Source organism: Hemicordylus capensis, chromosome 2 (assembly GCF_027244095.1).
Source record: "Hemicordylus capensis ecotype Gifberg chromosome 2, rHemCap1.1.pri, whole genome shotgun sequence".
In the NCBI taxonomy this organism is placed as follows: Eukaryota; Metazoa; Chordata; class Lepidosauria; order Squamata; family Cordylidae; genus Hemicordylus; species Hemicordylus capensis.
The window spans coordinates 223,818,658-223,840,918 of NC_069658.1; the positions used below are offsets into that span (position 1 = coordinate 223,818,658).

Below are 22,261 nucleotides of genomic sequence, written 5' to 3' on the forward strand. Positions count from 1 at the left end.
TTATTTGCACTCTATGGATTGCCTGTCACTATCATCGCGGACAATGGGGTCCTCATCCTTATCAGCTGAGTTTAAGGACTTAATGGACAGCAGCCTTATTCAGGCTGTCACAATTGCAACTCATCATCCCCAAGGAAATGGCCAGGCTGAAGGGATGGTGCAAACAATGAAGGATGCCCTGGAGTGAATTGTTGGAAGAGACTGACCAACATGACTTGCCAGGTTTCTGATTGCTCGTGTTACTCCTTGCTCAACAACAGGAGCCAGTCCTGCTGAGTTACTTTTGGGGCGATAATGCTCTGTCAGCACCTACTCTCCATTCATTTGTAACACATGGACAAGTTTTTGCAAGGAGCTCTATGGATCTGGACCAAGGTGGGTTCCTTCCATGATCATTGAGGTCACTGGCCCTGTGCCATACAAGGTCCAATGTGCAGATGGATCAATTGAGAAGGCGTTCTTCCCAGAGTGAGTTGGCACTGATGGACCTGTCTGAGGCATCTTCCTTGAAGCAATCTGGTGCTGATGTGTCTGCCACACTCCCTGTAGAATTACCAGAGCCAGAAGGGATGAGAGTGATCTTTGTTCCTTGCCTGCAGCAGTTGCCGAGGTACAGTCCCCTGGACCTTCTGCACTCACCAGTAGACTTCAGAGACCATCACTTTAAAGGGTTCCCCCTCACTGGATGAAGCTAAGCTAAGGGCGGGGCTGTTATGTATTGTTGGAAGAGACTGGCCAACATGTCTGGCCAGGTTTCTGACTGCACAACCAGTGGCGGTCCATGAACGCGCCACTGGGGGGCGGAGGCACCTTCAAGAGCAAATGAATTCGGTGCTTACCTCCGCTCCCGCTGCACCTGAATGCTGTTTGGCGAAGCAGTGTGCCACCCAGCAGCCCCTGCAGCGGGGAATGGCCTCCACCACTCACCTGGCTTCCCCGCCAGTGGCCAAGTGAGTGGTGGAGGCCATTCCCCGCCGCAGGGACCGCTGGGCAGCGCGCTGCTTCGCCGAACAGCGTTCAGGTGCGGCGGGAGCGGAGGTAAGCACCGAATTCATTTGCTCTTGAAGGTGCCGACTGCCGCCCACCCCTCAGCAGTGCATTCACAGACCACTGTGCTCAACATGTTACTCCCCGATACAGGGGGCACTGTATTGTTTAGATGTTTTGTTCCTCTGCAGCTCCTGTAGTTTGGGGGATCTGTTGCTGTTGGGTGGAGCTTCTGCAGATCCTGAGTGTAACAATAAAGGGCAGCTGTGTTTTTAGGCCTATGTGTGCCCTCCATTTTTCCTGCTACCAACACAACAGACAGTCCTCTAAATACCTGAAGTGTCTGCTGTGTTGGTAGCAGACAGCCCTCCTATCCCCCATTAGTCTTCTTTCCTTCTGGCTAAACATCAAATCACAGAATCTGAGAATTGGAAGGGACCTTGGAGGTCTTCTAGTCCAACCTTCTTCGCAATGCATGAAACGGCTATAGCATCCCTGACAGATGCGTTGCAGCAATTGGGTTGAATGGGGCATTTTCAGCTTTATATTGGCTGTGCAAACACTTTACCACAATTGCTAATATAATATATATTCTACATAAATAAAATTCTATGCAATTTTTTAAAAACATCTGGAAAACCCATCTTTTTAACCAAGCTTTCTCAGCCTTTTAAAATTTGTTGGTTTTAATTTTGTGATTGATTTTAAATTGTTGAATTGTTTTAACTTCTTATATGTCTTTTAATTCTTTTATGTTAACTGCCCAGAGACGAAAGTTTGGGTGGTATATAAATGTGATTAAATAAATAAAATAAAATAAAATAAAATAAAATAAATAATTATGTCCCTACAGGCTTGAGTGATGCCTCCCATAGGTGAAGACACCCCCTTGATTGTCAGTAGAACCAGCAGTCTTTCCTCCAACAATGCAGGTGTCCTCCGGGTACATCTTTACCACCAGCCAAACGTCCACTTGGCCCCAGATTCAGTTAGCAGCCTGACCTTCATGTATGGAGAGTACACAGCAGAGGAACTATGTGTTGCTGCTGCCAAAGCATGTGGTAAGTTTAACATTCCTCTCTCGCACTCAGACACAATTCCCTTCCCTCAGTTGCGGTGGGTGGAGAGTCATTTTCTCCAAACACTGATGGGTGTCTCATTCCAAAACACAAAGATACATTCCCAGCTATCAAGAGAGTGCCTCCTAACCATAATTGATGAACCAACTGTTACAAGGACGTGCTACTGAGCCCCCTTTGGGATCTTGTAGGCATGGTAATAAACCAGGCAGTTTCGCAGGAAAATGATACCCACAGTCTTAAAATAAAAATCTTAATAGAAATATATTTTATGGTATACAGAGCGAGCCTTGAATCATATGCAGGGCATTTCCATGTGATACAGAACACCCAAGATGAAAAACGTGTCTGGGCACTATTACTTAACCTCTGCTTGAAGTTACATGGGCTATTGAAAGGAGGAATGCTGGTCTAGTGGTAGCAAACATGAATTGTCCCTTTTACTAAGCAGAGTCTGTCCTGGCATTTGAATGGGAGATGAGTGAGCATTGTAAGATATTCCCCTCAGGGGATGAGGCCACTCTGGGAAGGGCAGCCACATGTTTGCATGCAGAAGGTTCCAGATTCCTTCCCTGGCAACTCAAAGACAGGGCTGAGAGAGATTCCTGCTTGCAACCTTGAAGAAGCCACTGCCAGTCTGTGTCGACAGTACTGAGCTAGATGGACTTATGGTCTGACTCAGTATATAGCAGCTTCCTATGTTCCTATTTAAATGGCTGTTTGAAATAGCATGCTACAGAGTGGGGAAAGGGGAAGCAAGGAAGAGATGGCAGGGGAGATAGAAATGAGGGACAGACAACACCTCAGAGATCCAAAGAGACTGCAGGGACAGCTAGACAGCTAGAAACAGGCCTGTAGCATAAGAACATAAAAACAGCCCAGCTGGATCAGGCCAAAGGCCTAACTAGTCCAGCATCCTGTCTCACACAGTAGCCCACCAGATGCCTCTGGGAAGCTCACAGGCAAGAGCTGAGGGCAGGCCCTCTCTCCTGCTGTTGCTCCCCTACTGCAATTGGTATTAGGCATCTTGACTCTGAGACTGGAGGTGGCCTATAGCCACCAGACTAGTAGCCATTGATAGACTTGTTCTCCAATTTGACTAAGCCCCTTTTAAAGCCACCCCATCTTATGGCCATCACCACATCCCATGGTAGAGAATTCCATAGGTTAACTGCACTGTGTGGAAAAAATACTTCATTTTTCGGTCCTACATTTCCCAGTCTTCAGTTTCATGGGGTGACCCCTGATTCTAGTGTCATGAGAGAGGGAGAAAAATTTCTCTCTGTTCACTTCCTCTACTCCAAGCATAATTTTATACACCTCGATCATGTCTCCCCATAGTAGCCTCTTTTCCATACTAAAAAGCTCCAGATGCTGTAGCCTTGCCTCATAAGGAAGAGTAACCAGGCCCCTGATCTGTAAGCACCTCGGTAAGAATTTCCACTGAGCCCCCACAAACCAGGAAGTGGACCGAGGCTGCTGGGCCCAGAGCGGGTGGGGGGGGAACAACAGTGTCAAGCTGGAGCTTAGCTAGCCCTGTAAAAACATTTTGCATCCTGGGGCAAAGGGAGGCTTCTCTGCACCCTATACGTCCACAGGAAGCTGAAATGTCACACAAAAGCCTGACCACACCCCCACCCACCAAGGTTTGCTGGAATGCCCTCTCTTTTCACAGTCTGTCTCTCACCTCAGTTGCTCTTCAATAAGAACTAGCTTAAGCCGCACAGAGCATCTGCACGCTAGTCCTTGATTGCTCCCCTCACCCCCCGGCCACAGCCCCCCTCACCTCAGAGCTCTCTCCACCCTCACCTGAGCCGCACTCCTGCTCCTCCTCTATCCCGTTGCTTCCACCCCGCTCCCCCTTCTTATTCACAGCTGCAGCATTGTGGCACCTATTGGCCAAGCTGCAGCCCTCTATCCCCAGAGACCAACTCACCCAAGCCCTGCCCCTGCTCCTCCCCACAGAAGCAGCAGCAACAGTAGCTGACCGGGCTCTTCCTTGCTGCCGCCACTGCCATGGCCACTCATTCCCCTCAGGTCGCTGACAGGCCTGGGCCTTGCCTGCTTGCCTGCCTCCCTCCGCCAATGGCCTTGGTAGCCCCCAAAAGCAGCAGTGGTTGACTGGGCCCTTCCTTGCTGCCAAGAGGCCCTGCCATGGCCACTTGTTCCCCTCAGGCCACTGACAGGCCTGTGGCCCGTCCCTTGCCCTTCTTTCTTTCTCTCTTCCCCTCCCTTCTTTTTCTCTCTTTCTCTCTCCTCCACTCACTCTTCCCCTCTATCTTTATTCCTCTCCCTTCTTTTTTCCTTTCTTTCTCTTTCTCTCTCACTCCCTTCCTGAGTGAACAGATCTTGTTCATCTTCTTTCCTCATCTAATTCACACAATGGCAGTCTTCTTTTCCTGAAGGGGCTCTTTCCTCCCTCACGATCCCTCTTCACAGACCCCTGCCCACCCTCCTTATATATATATTGATTCCTCAACCTCTCTACAATCAAGAACATCTTCCAACCAGTAACAGTTGCATTCCAACTGACCTTAACCATCAAAGGCTCCTCCTCTCTAACTGCATATGTAATCCCCACTGCCAATCACCATGGTGCCACAGGCTCCTCCTCCCTATCTGCATCTGGAGTCCCCACTGCCTTATCACCACAGTGCTTCTGCTCGTGAACTCTCACAAGAGCTGCCACGTATGGGATTAGCCACAGGTACGCCTTAGAGAATTATATGTATAGATGGAGATCAATCATCTCCATCAGCAAGGAAGATAAACATTAACAAGACCCTGCCTTAGGCAATAGATTGGAGGAAAAATGCAAGTTGGAGCCTGCTGCAGTGGGTCAGGTCAAGTGGGGGGGGGGGCATAAAAGCCTTTGAGAGGGCTTGGACCAGATGAAAGTTTGGGAAGGGCTGGCTCTGTCCTGGCCAATGCCTGACTACAGGGTTGACAAGAGTTTGGGTCAGGTGCAGAGCCAGCCGAACGGCAACCTGTGTCTGGCCCTGCCCGGCAGCCCCTTTAGTAACATCCTGTGCTCGTAACATCACATGCACAGGGGTGTGGCTTGGGCTCTGGAGAGCCCCGAGTGAGCTCTCCCTCCATCCATTTCAGCCTTTATTTCCCTTTCTCTCCCTCCATCAAGGGAGACAAACAGAAATAAATGCTGTCAGACAGCAAGTGCTGCCTGAAATGAACGTGGGAAAGCTCACTCAGGGTTCTCCAGAGCCTGGGTGTGAGTGGGGGAGAATTCGCTCAAGGCTATTCTAGAGCCTAAGCCATGCTCCCCGTGGGCTTCGGCAGCCTTTTTCATTGGCAGCCCAGGTTCTTTGAACCCATTCGCACAATGGTGGCTCCACCCCTGGTTTGGGTCCAGAACACACATTGGGGTTGGTAGGAAGAGCAGGTGGACAGAGACAGATTAAGCCAGGTACAATCCAAGCAGAATCAAGGAGAAGGCAGACTTGGTGGAGAGGCCCAGAGAAGGAGCAGAAAGAAGGACAGGACAGACCTGAGTGAGTTTGGGAAAAGATAGAGGGAAGAGTTGGGCCAAAAGATCCAGCAGAAAGGTGGGAAAGAGCAAGAGACAAACTCAACTAAGTTCAGGGACAGAAGAGAGCACAGATTGGTTAAAAGAACCAGAAAGAGAACAAGGAAAGCAACAAAAGGCACTCAGGGAAGTTGGGGTGATGAGAGAAGGAAGGATTGGTCCAGGAGACCAGGAAAGAAGCAAGAGAGGCAAGAGGAAAAGATCCAAATGTGTTCAAAGGTAGAAGGATGGCCCACTCCAAAGAACTGGTGAAGCGTGAAATGAAAGGAGGGGGAGGAAAGGGTTAAATGGGAGTAAGTGAGGGAAAATGACTAGAGGAGAAACTGCTTCCTTGCTTGTGGAGGAGAGTGGATGCCCACTCTCCGGTGCAAGGCATGACTAGGCTGAGCTTGTGCTAGAGTTAGGTGGTTGCTGAGGAAGAGGAAGCAGCTCCCAGCATTGTTAGAAGCCGCCCCCAAGGAGGGTTGATTGGAGTTTGAGATTGCTAGGCACTGGTAACAAAGAACAAGACTACAAAAAGCCGGGGTAAGTTTTGGAGGAGGGACACCCAATGGATGTCCCTGGCTGCTGGATTCCACTAGAGGCTGCTTTCTTGGGGCTTCTGCCCTGGTGGGGTGGGGCTCCCTACACAAGAGCCTTTTAGACCCAACAAAACCTTCCAGCCTAGCCTAGCAAGCTGCGAGCAGCACGTACATGCACACACATCCATCCATGAGGAAGTGTGTTTGTGTGTGGGGGGGTGTGAGTTTCCCCAGAAGTGGAGGACAGAGAAAACTCCCTTTACAATCTGTCTGATGTAAAGGAGAAGGATGCGGAAGTGGAGCGGGAGTTGATGATTGGAAGAAGCAGGGTGGCCAAGTCTGCAGAAAGTGGGCCTTTGGGCTTGTTCCTCTTATAGGGAGGGAAAGATGCTTCTAGAAGGGAGTGTGCATGAGTGGGGCTTAGAAGTTAATGGTTACCGGTTGAAGCTTCTGGCTGAGAGCAATTGGTTTCCATGTTAGCCTAAATGGCGTGTTTCCCTGAGGCTGGAAGCTGAATGTTTACCCTAGGGATTTTGGCCTGTTGGTTCTAGAGATTTCCAAGAGGGATGACTGAGAACCACAGTCCAGGAGTTCAGTTGGAGTGTGTGGTAGAGAGAAGTAAACTCTGGCTACTTGTTTGTTTGTTTGTTTGTTTATTTGATTTCTATACCGCCCTTCCAAAAATGGCTCAGCGCGGTTAGATCTTTAGGATGGCCAAAGTTTCATAGGGGAAGCTAGTTAAAAATACTGGGATGTCCAGACCAGGCTGCCCTAAAATGGGGATCAGCTGTTAGCTACTACTTTCCTAGGAGATCAGCTGTTAGGGGATCAGCTGTCAGCTACTACTTTCCTACTACATCTATTTATATACTGCTTTTCTGAAAAAGTTTCCAAAGCAGTTTACATAGAGAAATAATAAATAAGATGGCCCTCTGTCCCTAAAGGGTTCACAATCTAAAAAGGAACGTAAGATAGACACCAGCAACAGTCACTGGAGGAATGCCATGCTGGTGGTGGATAGGGCCAGGTGCTCTCCCTTTGCTAAATAAAAAGAACCACCACTTTAGTCTAGTCTCGCTAGGAGGTCTTGGCTGCAGTGATAAGCACTGTCTCTTTCCTGGGCCCCCTGAAGCACAGGTCAAGTCAGGCTAGTGGTGGTGGTGGTGGTGGTGGTACAAACAGTCCAAAAATGAACCTCCCTAACACAGAAACCAACCTGAAATCTCCCTCGCAAAGGATTAGGCAGCTGTAATGCCTGTCAGGAAGGTTGAAGAAATGGCATGTGCAAGGAGCACAGACGTATGAGTTGTGCATATCAAGCTCCGCCTACCCAGGGGTGTGGCTTGAAGCTCACAAAGATCAGAGGGCGACTCGGCCCCATTCTCTGCTCCATTGGCCCCACCCAACTTAACCTTGCAAAGAGGAATACACTGCTGTGGGAGGGGGGGGAGCTCAGGGGCAACCCAAGGGATTGTGGCCCCTGAAATGAGGTGCCAATACTGTCTTCCTCCATGCTTCTGGTGGGTGCCAAAAGGGATGTGAAGGGTGCGGAAGAGGCAGGGCCAGATTAGGACACACTGAGGCCCTAAACCAGGGGTTCCCAACATGTGGTACTGAAGATGTTAAAGGTAAAGTTGCATCGTCAAGTCAGTGTAGACTCCTTGCAACCACAGAGCCCTGTGGTTGTCTTTGGTAGAATACAGGAAGGGTTTGCCATTGCCATCTCCTGCACAGTATGAGATGATGCCTTTCAGCACCTTCCTATATCGCTGCTGCCCGATATAGGTGTTTCCCATAGTCTGGGAAACATACCAGCGGGGATTTTTTTATTATTTCTTGTTTACACAGTCGGACAGGTGTTATTGACTGGTTTGTTTTATCCAGACATCGAGTCCTTCCCAAGGACCTGGGATGCCAGAATTTTATTGTCAATGTTGATGCTGTTGTTATAGATATCGTCGCAGAATATAGGCTGTTCCCAGTAAAGCTGCTTTTTGTAAATGGCTGGTGGTGATTTCTGTGGCCCCTATGGTGTTGAGGTGCTCTTCAAGGTCTTTTGGAACTGCACCCAGGGCGCCAATTTCCACTGGGATTATTTTGGTCTTTTTCTGCCACAGCCTTTCAATTTCAGTTTGTAGAACTTTGTATTTGGTGATTTTTTTCTATTTCTTTTTCTTCTATTCTGCTATCCCCTGGTATTGCTATGTTGATTATTTTCACTTGTTTTTCTTTCTTCTCGACTACAGTTATATCTGGTGTATTGTGTGGCAGATGTTTGTCTGTTTGTAGTCGGAAGTCCCATAATATTTTTACATATGCATTTTTGACCACTTTTTCAATTTTATGGTCCCACCAATTTTTGGCTACAGGTAGCTTGTATTTTTTTTTTTTTTTTTGCAGATGTTCCAGTGTATCATCCCTGCTACCTTGTCATGCCTTTGTTTGTAGTCAGTCTGTGTGATCTTTTTACAACAGCTGATTAGGTGGTCCACTGTTTCATCTGCTTCTTTACAAAGGCGGCACTTGCTGTTTGTTGTGGATTTTTCGACTTTGGCTCTTATTGCATTTGTTCTTAGTGCCTGTTCTTGTGCAGCCAGTATTAACCTCTCTGTTTCTTTCTTCAAGTTGCCATTCTTAAGCCATTGCCAGGTCTTACATCACTGCGGGGGTGCAGAGCATAATTGATGGTCATGATTTTCCAGGTCTTACGATCTAGCGTCTCTAGCGCTGCCTGGGTCCAGTCTATTATTCCTGCAGTGTATCTGATAACAGGTGTAGCCCAAGTGTTTATGGCTTGTATGGTGTTCCTGCCATTGAGTTTGGACTTGAGGATTTTTCTAACTCTCCTGATGTATTCACTTCCAATTTTTCTTTTAACTTCAGTGTGTGCAAAGTTATCAGTCTGGAGAATGCCCAAGTATTTGTAATGTTCTTTCTCTTCCAGGTTCTTGATCTTGCTTCCATTGGGCAGTTCTATTCCTTCCTTTTTTGTAATTTTCCCTCTGTTCATTATTAATGCAGAACACTTGTCTAGTCCAAACTCCATTGCTATATCGCTACTGAATATACAGACAGTGTTTAGCAGTGATTCGATTTCTGACTGGGACTTTCCATACAACTTCAGATCATCCATGTACTGCAGATGGTTGATTTTACTTGATGTTTTAGATGTTTGGTATCCGAGGCCTGTTTTGTTTAGTATTTGTGAAAGTGGGGTCATGGCGATTACAAACAACAGAGGGGATAGTGAGTCCCCTTGGAAAATGCCTCTTCGAATGCTAACCTCTCCAAGTGTCTCGCCATTGATTGTTAACTGTGTACTCCACATGCTCATTGCTTTTTTTATAAATATCTGAATGTTTTTGCTGGCACCAGTTGTTTCTAAACATTTTAGTATCCATGTGTGAGGCAATGAATCAAAGGCTTTTTTGTAGTCAATCCATGCAACACTTAGATTTGTTTTTCTTTTCTTGCAATTTTCTAAAATCATCTTGTCAATCAGCAGCTGGTCTTTTGTGCCTCTGGTGTTCGGGCAATTTCCTTTCTGTTCAACTGGAAGCTGTTTGTTAGTTAATAAGTGCTGCATCACTTCATCTGCTATTATTCCAGTTAATAATTTGAACATGGTTGGAAGGCAGGTTATTGGTCTATAATTACTTGGAACTGCACCTTTTGCTGGGTCTTTCATTATGAGATGAGTTTTCCCAGTTGTTAGCCATTGTTCAATATCACCTCCTTGCAAAATGTGATTGAACTGTTTTGATAGTTGTTTATGAAGGCTTGTTAGGTGTTTAAGCCAAAAGCCATGCAGTTCATCGTCGCCTGGCACAGTCCAATTTTTAATTTTCTTTGCTCTTTCACTTATTAATTCTGGTGTTATTATTAGATCTTGCATTTGTTGGTTACATTTTTTGACCTCTTTCATCCAGCCTGCTTTTTTATTATAATCTATTGGATTGTCCCATAATTTCCCCCAGAACTGCACTGTTTCTTCTTTATTTGGTGTTTCTACGTTTCTTGCAGTTTCTCCTTCTATGCTTTGGTAGAAACGTCTCTGATTCGACGGAGATTCTCCCTGTGTTGTGTAATTCTGGCTTCGTATCTGCTAATCTTCTTTGACACTGCTGTTATTTGCTGCTTTATTATTTCCAGGACATCTCTAATTCTCCTTGAATCTAGGTGGTATTTTTGGATCAGATACTGTTTGGTGTTTTCATTCTTCAGCTTCTTGTCTTTCATATCTTTCAGTTTACTAGCATCTGATCTAAGCATGGAGATTTTATTTTCTAATCTAATCTTCCATTTACAGGTGAAACTCGGAAAATTAGAATATCGTGCAAAAGTCCATTAATTTCAGTAATGCAAATTAAAAGGTGAAACTGATATATGAGACAGACGCATTACATGCAAAGCGAGATAAGTCAAGCCTTAATTTGTTATAATTGTGATGATCATGGCGTACAGCTCATGAAAACCCCAAATCCACAATCCCAGAAAATTAGAATATTACATGGAACCAAGAAGACAAGGATTGTAGAATAGAACAATATCGGACCTCTGAAAAGTATAAGCATGCATATGTATTCAGTACTTGGTTTGGGCCCCTTTTGCAGCAATTACTGCCTCAATGCGCCATGGCATGGATGCTATCAGCCTATGGCACTGATGAGGTGTTATGGAAGACCAGGATGCTTCATTAGCGGCCTTCAGCTCTTCTGCATTGTTTGGTCTCATGTCTCTCATCCTTCTCTTGGCAATGCCCCATAGATTCTCTATGGGGTCAGGTCAGGCGTGTTTGCTGGCCAATCAAGCACAGTACACTGTATACTTTTCAGAGGTCTGATATTGTTCTATTCTTCAATCCTTGTCTTCTTGGTTCCATGTAATATTCTAATTTTCTGGGATTGTGGATTTGGGGTTTTCATGAGCTGTACGCCATGATCATCACAATTATAACAAATTAAGGCTTGATTTATCTCGCTTTGCATGTAATGCGTCTGTCTCATATATCAGTTTCACCTTTTAATTTGCATTACTGAAATTAATGGACTTTTGCACGATAGTCTAATTTTCCGAATTTCACCTGTAGGTGATGTACTGCTTTTTTTTTTTTTTACAGGTCCACTGATCTTACATCTGAGCTCTGGTGGTGTTATTGTTGCTGCACTGTACATTAGTTGGTTTGTTTCTTGCACATTCTTGGTTGTTATTTCTGCAAGTGCAGCATTGACATCTTTTAATGCCTGAGCAAGTTGTTTTTTGGCAACTGTTTTTAGAGCTGGGAGTCGAACCCTGGTGGTTGTTTGGTTCATGTGCTCAGTTATTTTTTGCTTTAGTTCTTGTTGCTTTTCTGTTAAATGGCATTTGGGTTTTTGAGGTGAAGACAAAGGGGAGGTTGCCTGGTTTTGATTTTGAAACAGTTCAGCAACAGTGGCATCCTCTATTTCCAACACCTCCTCCACCTGCGCCTGAGCAACTTCTTCAGTTGGTGGTAATTCTTCTTCCATATCTTGAGCCTGTGTTGCTCTTTGCAGTTCTTCCAGCTCAATTCCTGTGAGTACTTTATTTCTTATTATGTATCTTCTCTGGTCTGTTAGCCTTTGTTCTGTTATTTCTGTATCTGGATGCTTCTCTTTCCAAATTTGGTACATTCTTTTTAAATAACCTCTTCTAGTTGTACTAGACTTGAAACAGCAGATCATTATTTCCTTGTTGGCATTTCTCGTATATTTTTTTCGGTTAAGCAACGTTTCTTCCAGTAACTTTGCTGTCTTCAGCCCTGGTTGCTCAACTGAAGATCCTGAGTCCTGTTGCCCACTTGCCACCAGATGTCCAGGGACTCCAGCACCTGGCGCGGTCCTTGTTGACCCGGGCGACGACCGATCCGGTATAGATTTATTAAAGTTACGTCTCACCATATTGTTGATGGGAGAGGCACTCTTTGTCTGGCTCCTCTGGTGAGACCTGTCCAGTATGGTTGGACCTCTGGCATAGCTCTCACCTTCCTCAGAGGACGCAAGCCCCACAACCACGCCAAGGTAGTGCCTCACTGGGGGTTGTTGTTGTTGTTATTATTATATATTATATATTATATCCCACTCTTCCTCCAAGGAGCCCAGAGCAGTGCACTACATACTTAAGTTTCTCTTTCACAACCACCCTGTGAAGTAGGTTAGGCTGAGAGAGAAGTGACTGACCCAGAGTCACCCAGCTAGTATCATAGCTGAATGAGGATTTGAACTCGGGTCTCCCCAGTCCTAGTCCAGCACTCTAGCCACTACACCACGCTGGCTCGGCAACCTCTTACTCACTAGGCAAATTACTTCCTTGCTGCACCAGGTGCTATTAAAGTACAACTCCCATCATTCCCAACTACATTTATTGTGGCTGGGGATGATGGGAGTTGTAATTCATCAACATTTGGAGTACCAGAGGTTGGGAATCCCTGCCCTAACCTATGTCAAGCTTAGAAGGCTCCATAGTATTACAAGAAAATTTTATTGTTCTAAGGAAAAGGACAATGAAAATGAAAATAATAGAGCATTATTTTTACTCGGCAAAGATGCAACAAAAAACTGACAATCCAACAAAAACAGTTATCTTGCAATAGGCCTATTTTCATTAGGAATGCCTTTAAATGAAAATACCTTATGATTTCTTACTTTGCATATATGAGAACTTTGGATGTGCAGAAACATAAGAGCAGTAAGTGGCAGCCGGCATCTTGCCACCCTGCTGGCACCCCAATAATCCGCTGCCTGAGGCAACTGTCTCATCTTGCCTCATGCAAGAGCTGCCTCCGAGTGAGCTGATTATCTCCAGTTTGCTCTGAAGTCAACATTTCTGCCTCTAACTTTGCAAGCCACTGGAGTCGCCTAACCTGGATAACCCTTCTTTTTCCTTCCAGGGATCCTTCCTGTCTGCCACTCCCTCTTTGCACTGGCCACAGAGGATCTCAAGTGCTGGTTCCCACCCAACCATGTATTTACGGTGGAGGAGTCCTGCAGCCAAGTGGTTGTCTACAGAATTAGGTAAGGTGGGTTGTTCCAAACTCCAGTGTGCTAACTCATAAAGCAATATTTTATCTTTGCTCCCATCCTGCCACATCTTATGTTGTGTGGAGAGAGCTGGTCTTGTGGTAGCAAGCATGACTTGTCCCCATAGCTAAGCAGGGTCTGCCCTGATTGTATCTGAATGGGAGACCTGATGTGTGAGCACTCCAAGATATTCTCCTCAGGAGATGGAGCCAAGTTCCCTCCCTGGTTTCTCCAAGATAGGGCTGAGAGAGATTCCTGCCTGCAACCTTGGAGAAGCCGCTGCCAGTCTGTGAAGACAATACTGAGCTAGATAGACCAATGGTCTGACTCAGTATATGGCAGCTTCCTATGTTCCTATGTTACTGGGGAGAAGAGCTGGTCTTCTGGTACCAAGCATGGATTGTGCCATTTGCTAAGCAAGGTCTACCTTGTTTTGCATTTGGATGGGTGACTACATGTGAACACTGTAAGATATTCCCCTTAGGGGATGGGGCCACTCGGGAAAGAGCACCTGCATGCTTGCATTCAGAATGTCCCAGTTTCACTCCCTGGTGGCATGTCCAGGTAGGGCTGGCAGACACTCTTGCCTAAAACCTTGGAGAGCCACTGCCGGTCAGTGTAGACAAAACTGAGCTAGATGGACCAAGAGTCTGACTCAGTATAAGGCAGTATAAGGATGTTCCCCATCCCTGATTCTGCCACATAGAGCAGTTTCTAGTCCGGTCCCCTTCCTGTGCTAATTAAACTGACGTAACATACAGAACTGCCTCTTACAGAATCAGGCCTTTGGTCCATCTCTTCCAGCAGTGTCTGCTCTGCCTGGCAGCAGTTCTCCAGGGACTCAGGCAGAGTGAAGCCTTTCTTATTACTTGCTACCTGAGCCTTCGTTAGAGGAGCTGGAGACTGAAATAGGGACCCGCTGCATGCAAAGCAAGTGATCTGCCCCTAAGCTTTGGTTCTTCTAGCTAAAATATTTTTATTTCAAAAGGATTCTCCCCCTCCTTTCCCACATCATCTCCTTGCCCAATCAAGGCAGCCATCAAATCTCCAAATGCCTGCCCATATAAATCATTCTATAGCTTTTCTTTCCTTTCCTTTTTTACACATTTTATATCCCGCTCTTCCTCCAAGGAGCCCAGAGCGGTGTACTACATACTTAAGTTTCTCCTCACAACAACCCTGTGGAGTAGGTTAGGCTGAGAGAGAAGTGACTGGCCCAGAGTCACCCAGCTAGTATCATGGCTGAATGGGGATTTGAACTCAGGACTCCCCGGTCCTAGTCCAGCACTCTAACCACTACACCACGCTGGCTCCTTCTAAAAGCAAACCATGAGAGTGCCAAATGAATTTGCAGGGGGAGGGAGTTCCACAGAGTGAGGCAACCACAGAGTAGGGCTGTTTGTGTGTACCAACCCATCAAACCTCTGTTGGGAGTGGGACCTCCCCAGATGATCTTACTGAGTGCGCAGAAACATGTGCGAGAAGGCAGGACTTCCATATAATTGTGGGAAAGCAAAGCCTCAGCAACACTAAAGGGCCCTGCTGTGGAAGCAGCCACAATTGCACAGATTTCTTCCTATGTCAAAATCAGACTTCCAGGTGTAGAGATGAATCTCTTCTTCTCCACGCTACGTGAGCGTTGTGGAGAAAAATTCCAAGCTGAGATCTCTTCTAAGTCAGTCAGTTTATTTGTGTAGCCATTGCATATGGCCATTACAACATAGACATGTATACACAAAGACAGAAATGTTAGAGCTCAGAGTAATAAAATACCTGTTGCTAAAAAAAGGAAAACCTCAGTAAAATTATCTGCCATGACATTAGCGAACCCCCCTGACAGTCAACATAATTTTGGGATACAAAAAGAGCTCTCAGCTTGCTTGTCACTAATTCAAACAATGCAACCCTGTAGGTGACATCTACTGGAGCTTTCCCAGACAGCAGGTTTACTGCGAGTTTATTGCAAGGCTTTACTGCAAGTTTGAAGTTGCCCCCCCAAAGTATGCAAAAAGTGGAATTTTTTTAACCCCCAGATATAAATTAGGCTACACTCTAATGCTCAATGAAAAACCCAAATTGTGTGTGAAATGATCCCTGACAGCTCGCAGGGACTTTGGGGTAAATACGAATATAAATATGGTGAATACTTATATATCGCTTTTCAACCAAAGTTCCCAAAGCAGTTTACATAGATATAAATAAGTTTTTAAAATGGCTCCTTGTCCCCAAAGTGCTCACAGTCAAAAAAAGAAACATAAGATAGACACTAGCAACAGCCACTGGAGGGATGCTGTGCTGGGGGTGGATAGAACCAATTGCTCTCTCATTCCTAAATAAAGAGAATCACCACTTTTAGAAGGTGCCTCTTTGCTCAGTTAGCAGGGGCTGTTATGTGAACGCACCCCTTCCATTGCAGAGGAGAGGTGAACTAAAAGCTGGGTGTGAAACACTTCCTGTACATGGATCGGTTCCCAACCTGCCACCATCAATGGACACAACCTCCCACCCACAGGCTCTGGATTCCATTTCTTCTCACAGGTTCTGCTTCCCTGATTGGTTTGGACCCAGAAAATCCTATCGTGTTGGGCTAATGAATGAACAAGCAAACCCTGTGCTGGATTTCCCAGCCATTGATTACCTTTTCGCTCAGGTGAGTAGGACCCCTTTCCAGCAGTTCTTCTCTAGGAGTCTTGTATTGTGCCTGTGCTTTGCCAGTGTAATAAAGTCTTTTTCTTCCCAGGAGTTTCCTACACAATGCGGCATGGCCTGCTGGGTTTGGTGGTGTGGCTAGCCCAGGATTGCCTGCTCTGATTAGCACAGTGCTTCCCAACCTGGGTTCCTCCAGATGTTGCTGAACTACATTTCCCAGCATTCCCAGCTACAATTTATTGTGGCTGGGGATGCTGGAAGTTGTAGTTCAGCAACTTCTGGAAGAACCCAGGTTGGGAACCATTGGGCTAGCAGGATCTCCCCAAAGTTTTGGGAATAATAATAATAATAATAATAATAATAATAATAATAATAATAATAATATACTGCCCTTCCAAAAATGGCTCAGGGTGGTTTACACAGAGAAATAATAAATAAATAAATAAATAAATAAATAAATAAATAAATAAATAAATAAGATGGATCCCTGTCCCCAAAGGTATCACATTCTAAAAAGAAACATAAGACACACACCAGCAACAGTCACTGGAAGTACTGTGCTGGGGGTGAATAGGGCCAGTTACTCTCCCCCTGCTAAATAAAGAGAATCGCCACGGTAAAAGGTGACTCTTTGCCCAGTTAGCAGGGGTTAGAGAAAGGGCTTTTCCCAGCAGCCACTACCAAAGATGTGCTTTAGTTGTGTTAGGCTCTCAGTACAGCCCTCCACCTTCTGCTGCCAAAGGAGGTTGAGGCAGCCGCCAAGTTTTCAGCCGGGGGCACTTTAAGGCTTACAGGCAGGACTTGTTCCATTCACCAGCTCCGCCCTAGTATTGCCACCCCTCAAGGCTCAGTCAGAATCCCAGGGCTCCTTCCACACCAAGTCCTCCTCCTGGACTGGCCCCAAATCACTGGCCAGTCATCCCTTAATAGCTCCTGACAGCTGGGGCACGTCGCACAACATCTTGCCTTTTGATCTCGTGAGGCCACTCCTGATCCTCCAAAGCTACGCCATCTGTTGATGGCGAGGCAACCTCTCCCTGCGGGGCCACCATGGACACTTCCAGGTGGGCGTATTGATGTCTACTTCTTCCCCCACCCTTTAGGGTCCTCCCTGCAAGACCTGGGTGGGGCAAGGCCCGACCTGAAGCTTGCTGCGTTTACCTGCAGCCATCGGCCCCACCGTGGGGATTCCTCTACAAACTAGAATTTGAGGCTGTGAGCTTCCGCATGCAAAGCAGGTGCTCAAACGGCTCATTCTCAGGGCGGGGGAGGCTTTCAAAGGAGGCGTCGCCCGCTGCCTCTGGTTCCCAGCAGCTCAGATTGCTCTTTCGGCATCCCGCTGGCTTGTTAGGATGAGACACTCCGGGCACAACCACTGAGTGGCTGATCCACTCAGAATTAATTCAGCAAGTTGTTTTTGGAGCTGACCTAAGTATTCTAAAATTGTCTCTACCCCACCCCATCCTACCCCAACAAATCCTTTTTCTGTGTTGTCTTTCCTCTGTTGTCAAAATTAGACTCTAAACCCATGAAGGGCATAAAAAGTTGTTGTTGTTATTGCTATTGTTAATTATTATTATGCTATTTATACATAGTCTACCAGATGTTATTGACTGGATTTGGTACTTTAATTATCCAGCCCTGTCTAACAGTCTAGGATAACTAAAGAAAAATTAAAGATATCTTCATAGTATTTGTATTGTCCCAAGTAGTATGGCCTTCTGTAGTTTATGTGTTGTAATTTTATTGACACCCAATTAATAATAATAATAATAATTATTATTATTATTCTCAATTTTGAATGTGAAATGTGATATATCTCAAAATCCAGCTGCTTTTAGACATGTCACTAAATTTGTTGTCATTTAGACTTTGGCAGATACTAAATAGCAAATCTCATTAGCTGTGAAAAACACTACTTACACTAATTAAAACGTTGAATTTGTCAAGCTTGCCTCATCTTGCATTGGCATCCATTCATTATTACTAATGTGTTTTATGAAACAATGGATTCTTAGAAATGGAAAATTTGACAGAAATAAATGTTCTACCCCATATCGCTGCTCAAGGGTGACAACAATGCTAGCGACTCACCAATAAAACTTCCACAAGATGTCTCCCCTAAAGGCAAAGCCATTGGGACAAAATGAAGCCAGTGGTCAATTCATGCCAGCGATTGGGAGCAGGAAGTTGGCCTTGCGAAACAGGCAGAGACAGTTGCTCTGTCATGAGGACATGTGGGTCTAGGCACAAGTCTATGTAGTTGTTTACAGTTTTTAGTCTATATGCCATAGAATTATCCAGAAGCATAGAATTATCTGAATTATCGAGAAGAATTTTCCCCCTCTCTCAGCCAGTCCAGAGGAAACAACTCAATTCCTTTGTTTAATTTAGATTCCCATCCTTATGCATAGGAAGTTTTCTGAAAACAGCTTTCATAGTTAGTGAAAGCACAGGTTTCTCACCCAAGGAAGTATCAGCCAGCATCCACAGTCTTCAATAAGCATCTACCATGCCTGTAACCTTGACTTTGAACTACAAACCTCGGCAAGCTGAGCCTCCGAAAACATAAACCATTTGCATGCTTGGAAGTTAAGTAAAGCCTTTAAAACCAGCTGAAAATGGATCCTTTCTTAGAGCGAGAGCTTTCTTGGATAGCCAAAATAACAGCTGGGGTATATGTGATATGAACTCAGACTAGCCACGGCCAGGCCAGTCCTACCCCAAAACCTGTTGAGCCAAGCCAGTACGACATCAAGCCCAGCTCGAACCAAACAGGCTCACACACCCCAAGAACACAGTTTTTAGGGATGTGCGAACTGGCTGAACCTCAAGCCGGTTCGGCTCAAGGTTTGGCTCGAGGTCGGACTCCCCCCACCCCAGCCAGCTCAGGGCCAGTTCAGGGGTTCTAACATAGGAAAAAAATTATCGAGGGGGTTGCTGCTGTGTGTGGCGGGGGGGTCTCTCTGGCATTTCCCCCTCCCCCTCGGTCTCAAATGGCCAGTTTGAGCCATTTCCAGCCCATTCCGGACCATTTTCATCCCATTCTGGGCCTCTCTGTGCTGGCGGTGGTCATTTTGGAGGTCACCATGCATGCGCCCTGGCCAGCTGCATGACCAGGGTTATGCAGATGTCCAGTGTGCATGCATAGGGGCCTCCAAAATGGCTCCCAACAGCGCAGAGAGGCCCACCGAAAACGGCCTGGAATAGGCAGGAAATGGCCTGAACCAGGCCACTTGAGACCAGGGGGAGGCCAGTGGGGGAGGGGGAACTGCCAGAGATCCCCTCCCCTGTGGCCACAGCAGCACCCCCTGGATGCTTTGAGTGTTTTTAAAAAGATTTCCTGTATTAGAACCCTTGAAGTGGCTCAAATTCGAGCTGAGCCAGGGGTCTGTTGGGGGGGAGGGGCCAAACCGAACATGCCCAATTTGGTTCGAGTCCAGTTCAGACTTGAACCAAACTGGGCAAACTGGTTTTGTGCAGACTCCTAACAGTTTTTGATTGTGTGAATGACCTCAATGGATCATTTCATCCTTAGGTCCGCAGTGACTTTATCCATGGAAAGATGGATGTGCCCCTGACACTGGAGGCCCAGGAGACATGCCTTGGCCTGGCTGTGCTTGACATGCTACGGATCTCCAAGGAGAGGAAAGAGACCCTGGGAGATGTCTTTAGAAGTATCAGGTAAGAGAGGAGGGCCCGGAAGAGGGAAGGGGGTGATGGCCTAGAGCCGTAAAAGTCCCAGGTCTTCCGTTTTAGCCACAATAAAGTATCAGGCATTAATTAAAAATAATCATTCAAAATAACTTCAAAGCTTATACATGTGATATGCTGTGTTAGTCAATTACATAGATTTTTAAAAGAACAAGGAAGTACCTTTCAAACTAATATTTTAAGGCAAGAGCATTTTGTGGGTTATAACCCACTTCCTGAAATGCATAGTAAAAACAAACAAACATTTCAGTGTCAAAAGCCAGCTTCAGGCTGGCGTCTGACGCCGAAATGTATGTTTGTTTTTACTATGCTTTTAACCACATTTTTAACAATGGTTTTACAAGGTATTGTCATCTGTTTTTACGTAATAAATTTGAAGGTCTTAAAGGAGTGATAGATAGATATAGATGATATATGTTTACAGATATGGCTTGAGAAAGATATTTTTTAAGCACACCACATCGCATGTCATTAGAGCCACATTGACCGGGAGGCTGGTTTTGGGGGGGAATTTACTTGGATTTTCCATCCAAGAATGCTGAAGGCAATCAAAACCAGAGAATCAAGTTCATATTAATCATCAAAGATTAGGGCAGTCCACACAATTGACATGAGGGTGGGAGAAGCCTGCTACCCTAATTCAGGAGCCCTGTGCACTCCCAGTTTTTGATTGTTTGTCAGTTAAAAACCAAGGCCAGAGGAGGGGAGCTTGATCGTCTATCAAGTCCCAGGACGCTCGTGCCACCCAAATTCCGTCCCCAACTTCAGAACAAGGTAGGCAGAAAAATCATCCTGCCCAGCAAGCTCCCAGCCTCTGTTTTCGTTTTTAACTGACCCACGACCGAAAAGCGGGAGAGTGCAAAGAGAGCTCCCAAATTAGGGCGGGAGGCGTCTCCTGCTTTAGTGTCATCTGTGTGGACTGCTCTGTTCATTGCTCAAGAATAATCCCCGCCATGCTCCTCTCCTCTCTAGCTACAAGTCATGTCTTCCGGAAAAGCTGCGTGGCCTGCTCCAAGCCAAAAGCTTTGTCACCCGGAAGCGCATCCGGCACCAGTTTTGCCAGTCCCTGCGTAGAGTCAGCAGCCTCCAAACGGAGGAGCACTCCCTCAAGATGAAGTACCTCATGGAGTTGGAGGGCATGGAGGGGGCCACAGCCAAGGAGACCTTCCCCACAAGGGTCCCTGGCCAGACAGCAAAGGAAGCCACTCGGCTGATCCACGTCTCTGGGGAGAAAGGGATCTCCTTGAGCCACAGTGGTGATGAGGTGAAAACATGGCTTCTGTTCTCCTCTTTTGTTGATGCTGCTTTTGTGTGCTGTGGTTTACTGTTTTGTTTGGGTATGTGTTTTCTAATTTGATGTGTACTCTTTTTAATCTTTGAATTTAGCATGTGTACTATGTTTTGTTAAACAAACTGGCTGAATATTTAGATCATATGTTTTTACCTATGTTTAGGCGTGCATTGACCCTTGCTCGTTTGAATGCCCTTCCCTCTGCACTCCTAGACGGGAAATATAAACGAGTTCCATATGCATGGTGTCGTTGCCCTTGTGGCTCAGGGGATATAGAGTAAATTATTCATGTTATTCTGTATTGTCAGTTTTATAGGGATGCTCATATTAAGTTTATTGCTCCTCTCTTAAAGAATCATCCTGGCCATATGGATCAATGTACTTGGATTTTTTGCTGTCAGATTTTAAATCTGTTACTTCTATAAATGTGGCCAAGTTTTGTTTTGTTGCATCCAAACTTCGTAGAGCTTGTATTAGCAATTTGAATATTTTGTAAATTATAAATAGCAATAGCAATAGCAATAGCAATAGCACTTACATTTATATACCGCTCTATAGCCGAAGCTCTCTAAGCGGTTTACAATGATTTAGCATATTGCCCCCAACATTTCTGGGTACTCATTTTACCGACCTCGGAAGGATGGAAGGCTGAGTCAACCTTGAGCCCCTGGTCAGGATCGAACTTGTAACCTTCTGGTTACAGGGCAGCAGTTTTATCACTGCGCCACCAGGGGCTCATCATAATAATAAAAAAAATAAAATAAAATAAATGTATTATTTTAAATGTTAAGCTGGTCTAAGGACTGTAATAAGTTTACTTGCTTACTACTTACTCCATCAGCATAGCTGGGGGGCAGATATAAAAGAACTCCATATTATTTACATAAATGGCCATGTGGCTTGGGGGAAGTAGGAACTATGGGGCATATTTTTCTTAAATGTGTGTTTTACTGCAATTTGCGTAGTAAATTAGTAGTCCTTTTATCATCTTACCAGGTAGATCAGAGGAATTTTATGTCTTCTCTCCAATGAAAATGTACATGTAACTGCATGTATTGCTAGATTTTGTGCCATTGCACACAAAGTGTGACAAGAAATTGTAAAGGCTTCTCCTGTTGTATCAGATGGTGATAGTCAAGTAATTAAGTGTTTATGTCATACTAGTGTTTTCAAGCCCGTTAAGATAACGGGCGCTAGTAGGGGAGAGTTCCGCCACCGCCACCAAGAGTGCCCCGCTCCCTCTTGCCCTTCCCCCTCCCCCCTGCCCCACTCCCTCTTGCCCCTCCCCCCTGCCCCACTTCCACTTGCCCTTTCCCTTCCCCCCTGGCCCACTTCCTCTTGCCCTTTCGCACCCACTCGCCGCCACCATCGCTTCCCCGTCCAGGACCGCTTCCCCACACTGCTTCCCCGCCGGCGCTTCCTCGGCATCGCTTCCCCAC

At 45.9% G+C, this 22,261-nt stretch overlaps 1 protein-coding gene across 2 annotated transcripts in view; it reads left to right on the forward strand.

Moving 5' to 3' along the window:
* JAK3 (Janus kinase 3) overlaps window positions 1–22,261 on the forward strand; it is an 80,325-nt gene that overhangs the window by 20,403 nt on the left and 37,661 nt on the right. Inside the window, exons 2-6 of one of the 2 annotated variants that reach the window (XM_053303579.1) lie at window positions 1,841–2,048; window positions 13,039–13,162; window positions 15,707–15,818; window positions 19,356–19,501; window positions 20,504–20,795. In XM_053303579.1, coding sequence (XP_053159554.1) covers window positions 1,850–2,048; window positions 13,039–13,162; window positions 15,707–15,818; window positions 19,356–19,501; window positions 20,504–20,795 — 873 coding nt within the window. In that variant the 5' untranslated portion in view covers window positions 1,841–1,849. Of the gene's footprint in view, window positions 1–1,771; window positions 2,049–13,038; window positions 13,163–15,706; window positions 15,819–19,355; window positions 19,502–20,503; window positions 20,796–22,261 lie in introns of those variants that run through there. The other variant, XM_053303580.1, reaches the window with a different exon arrangement.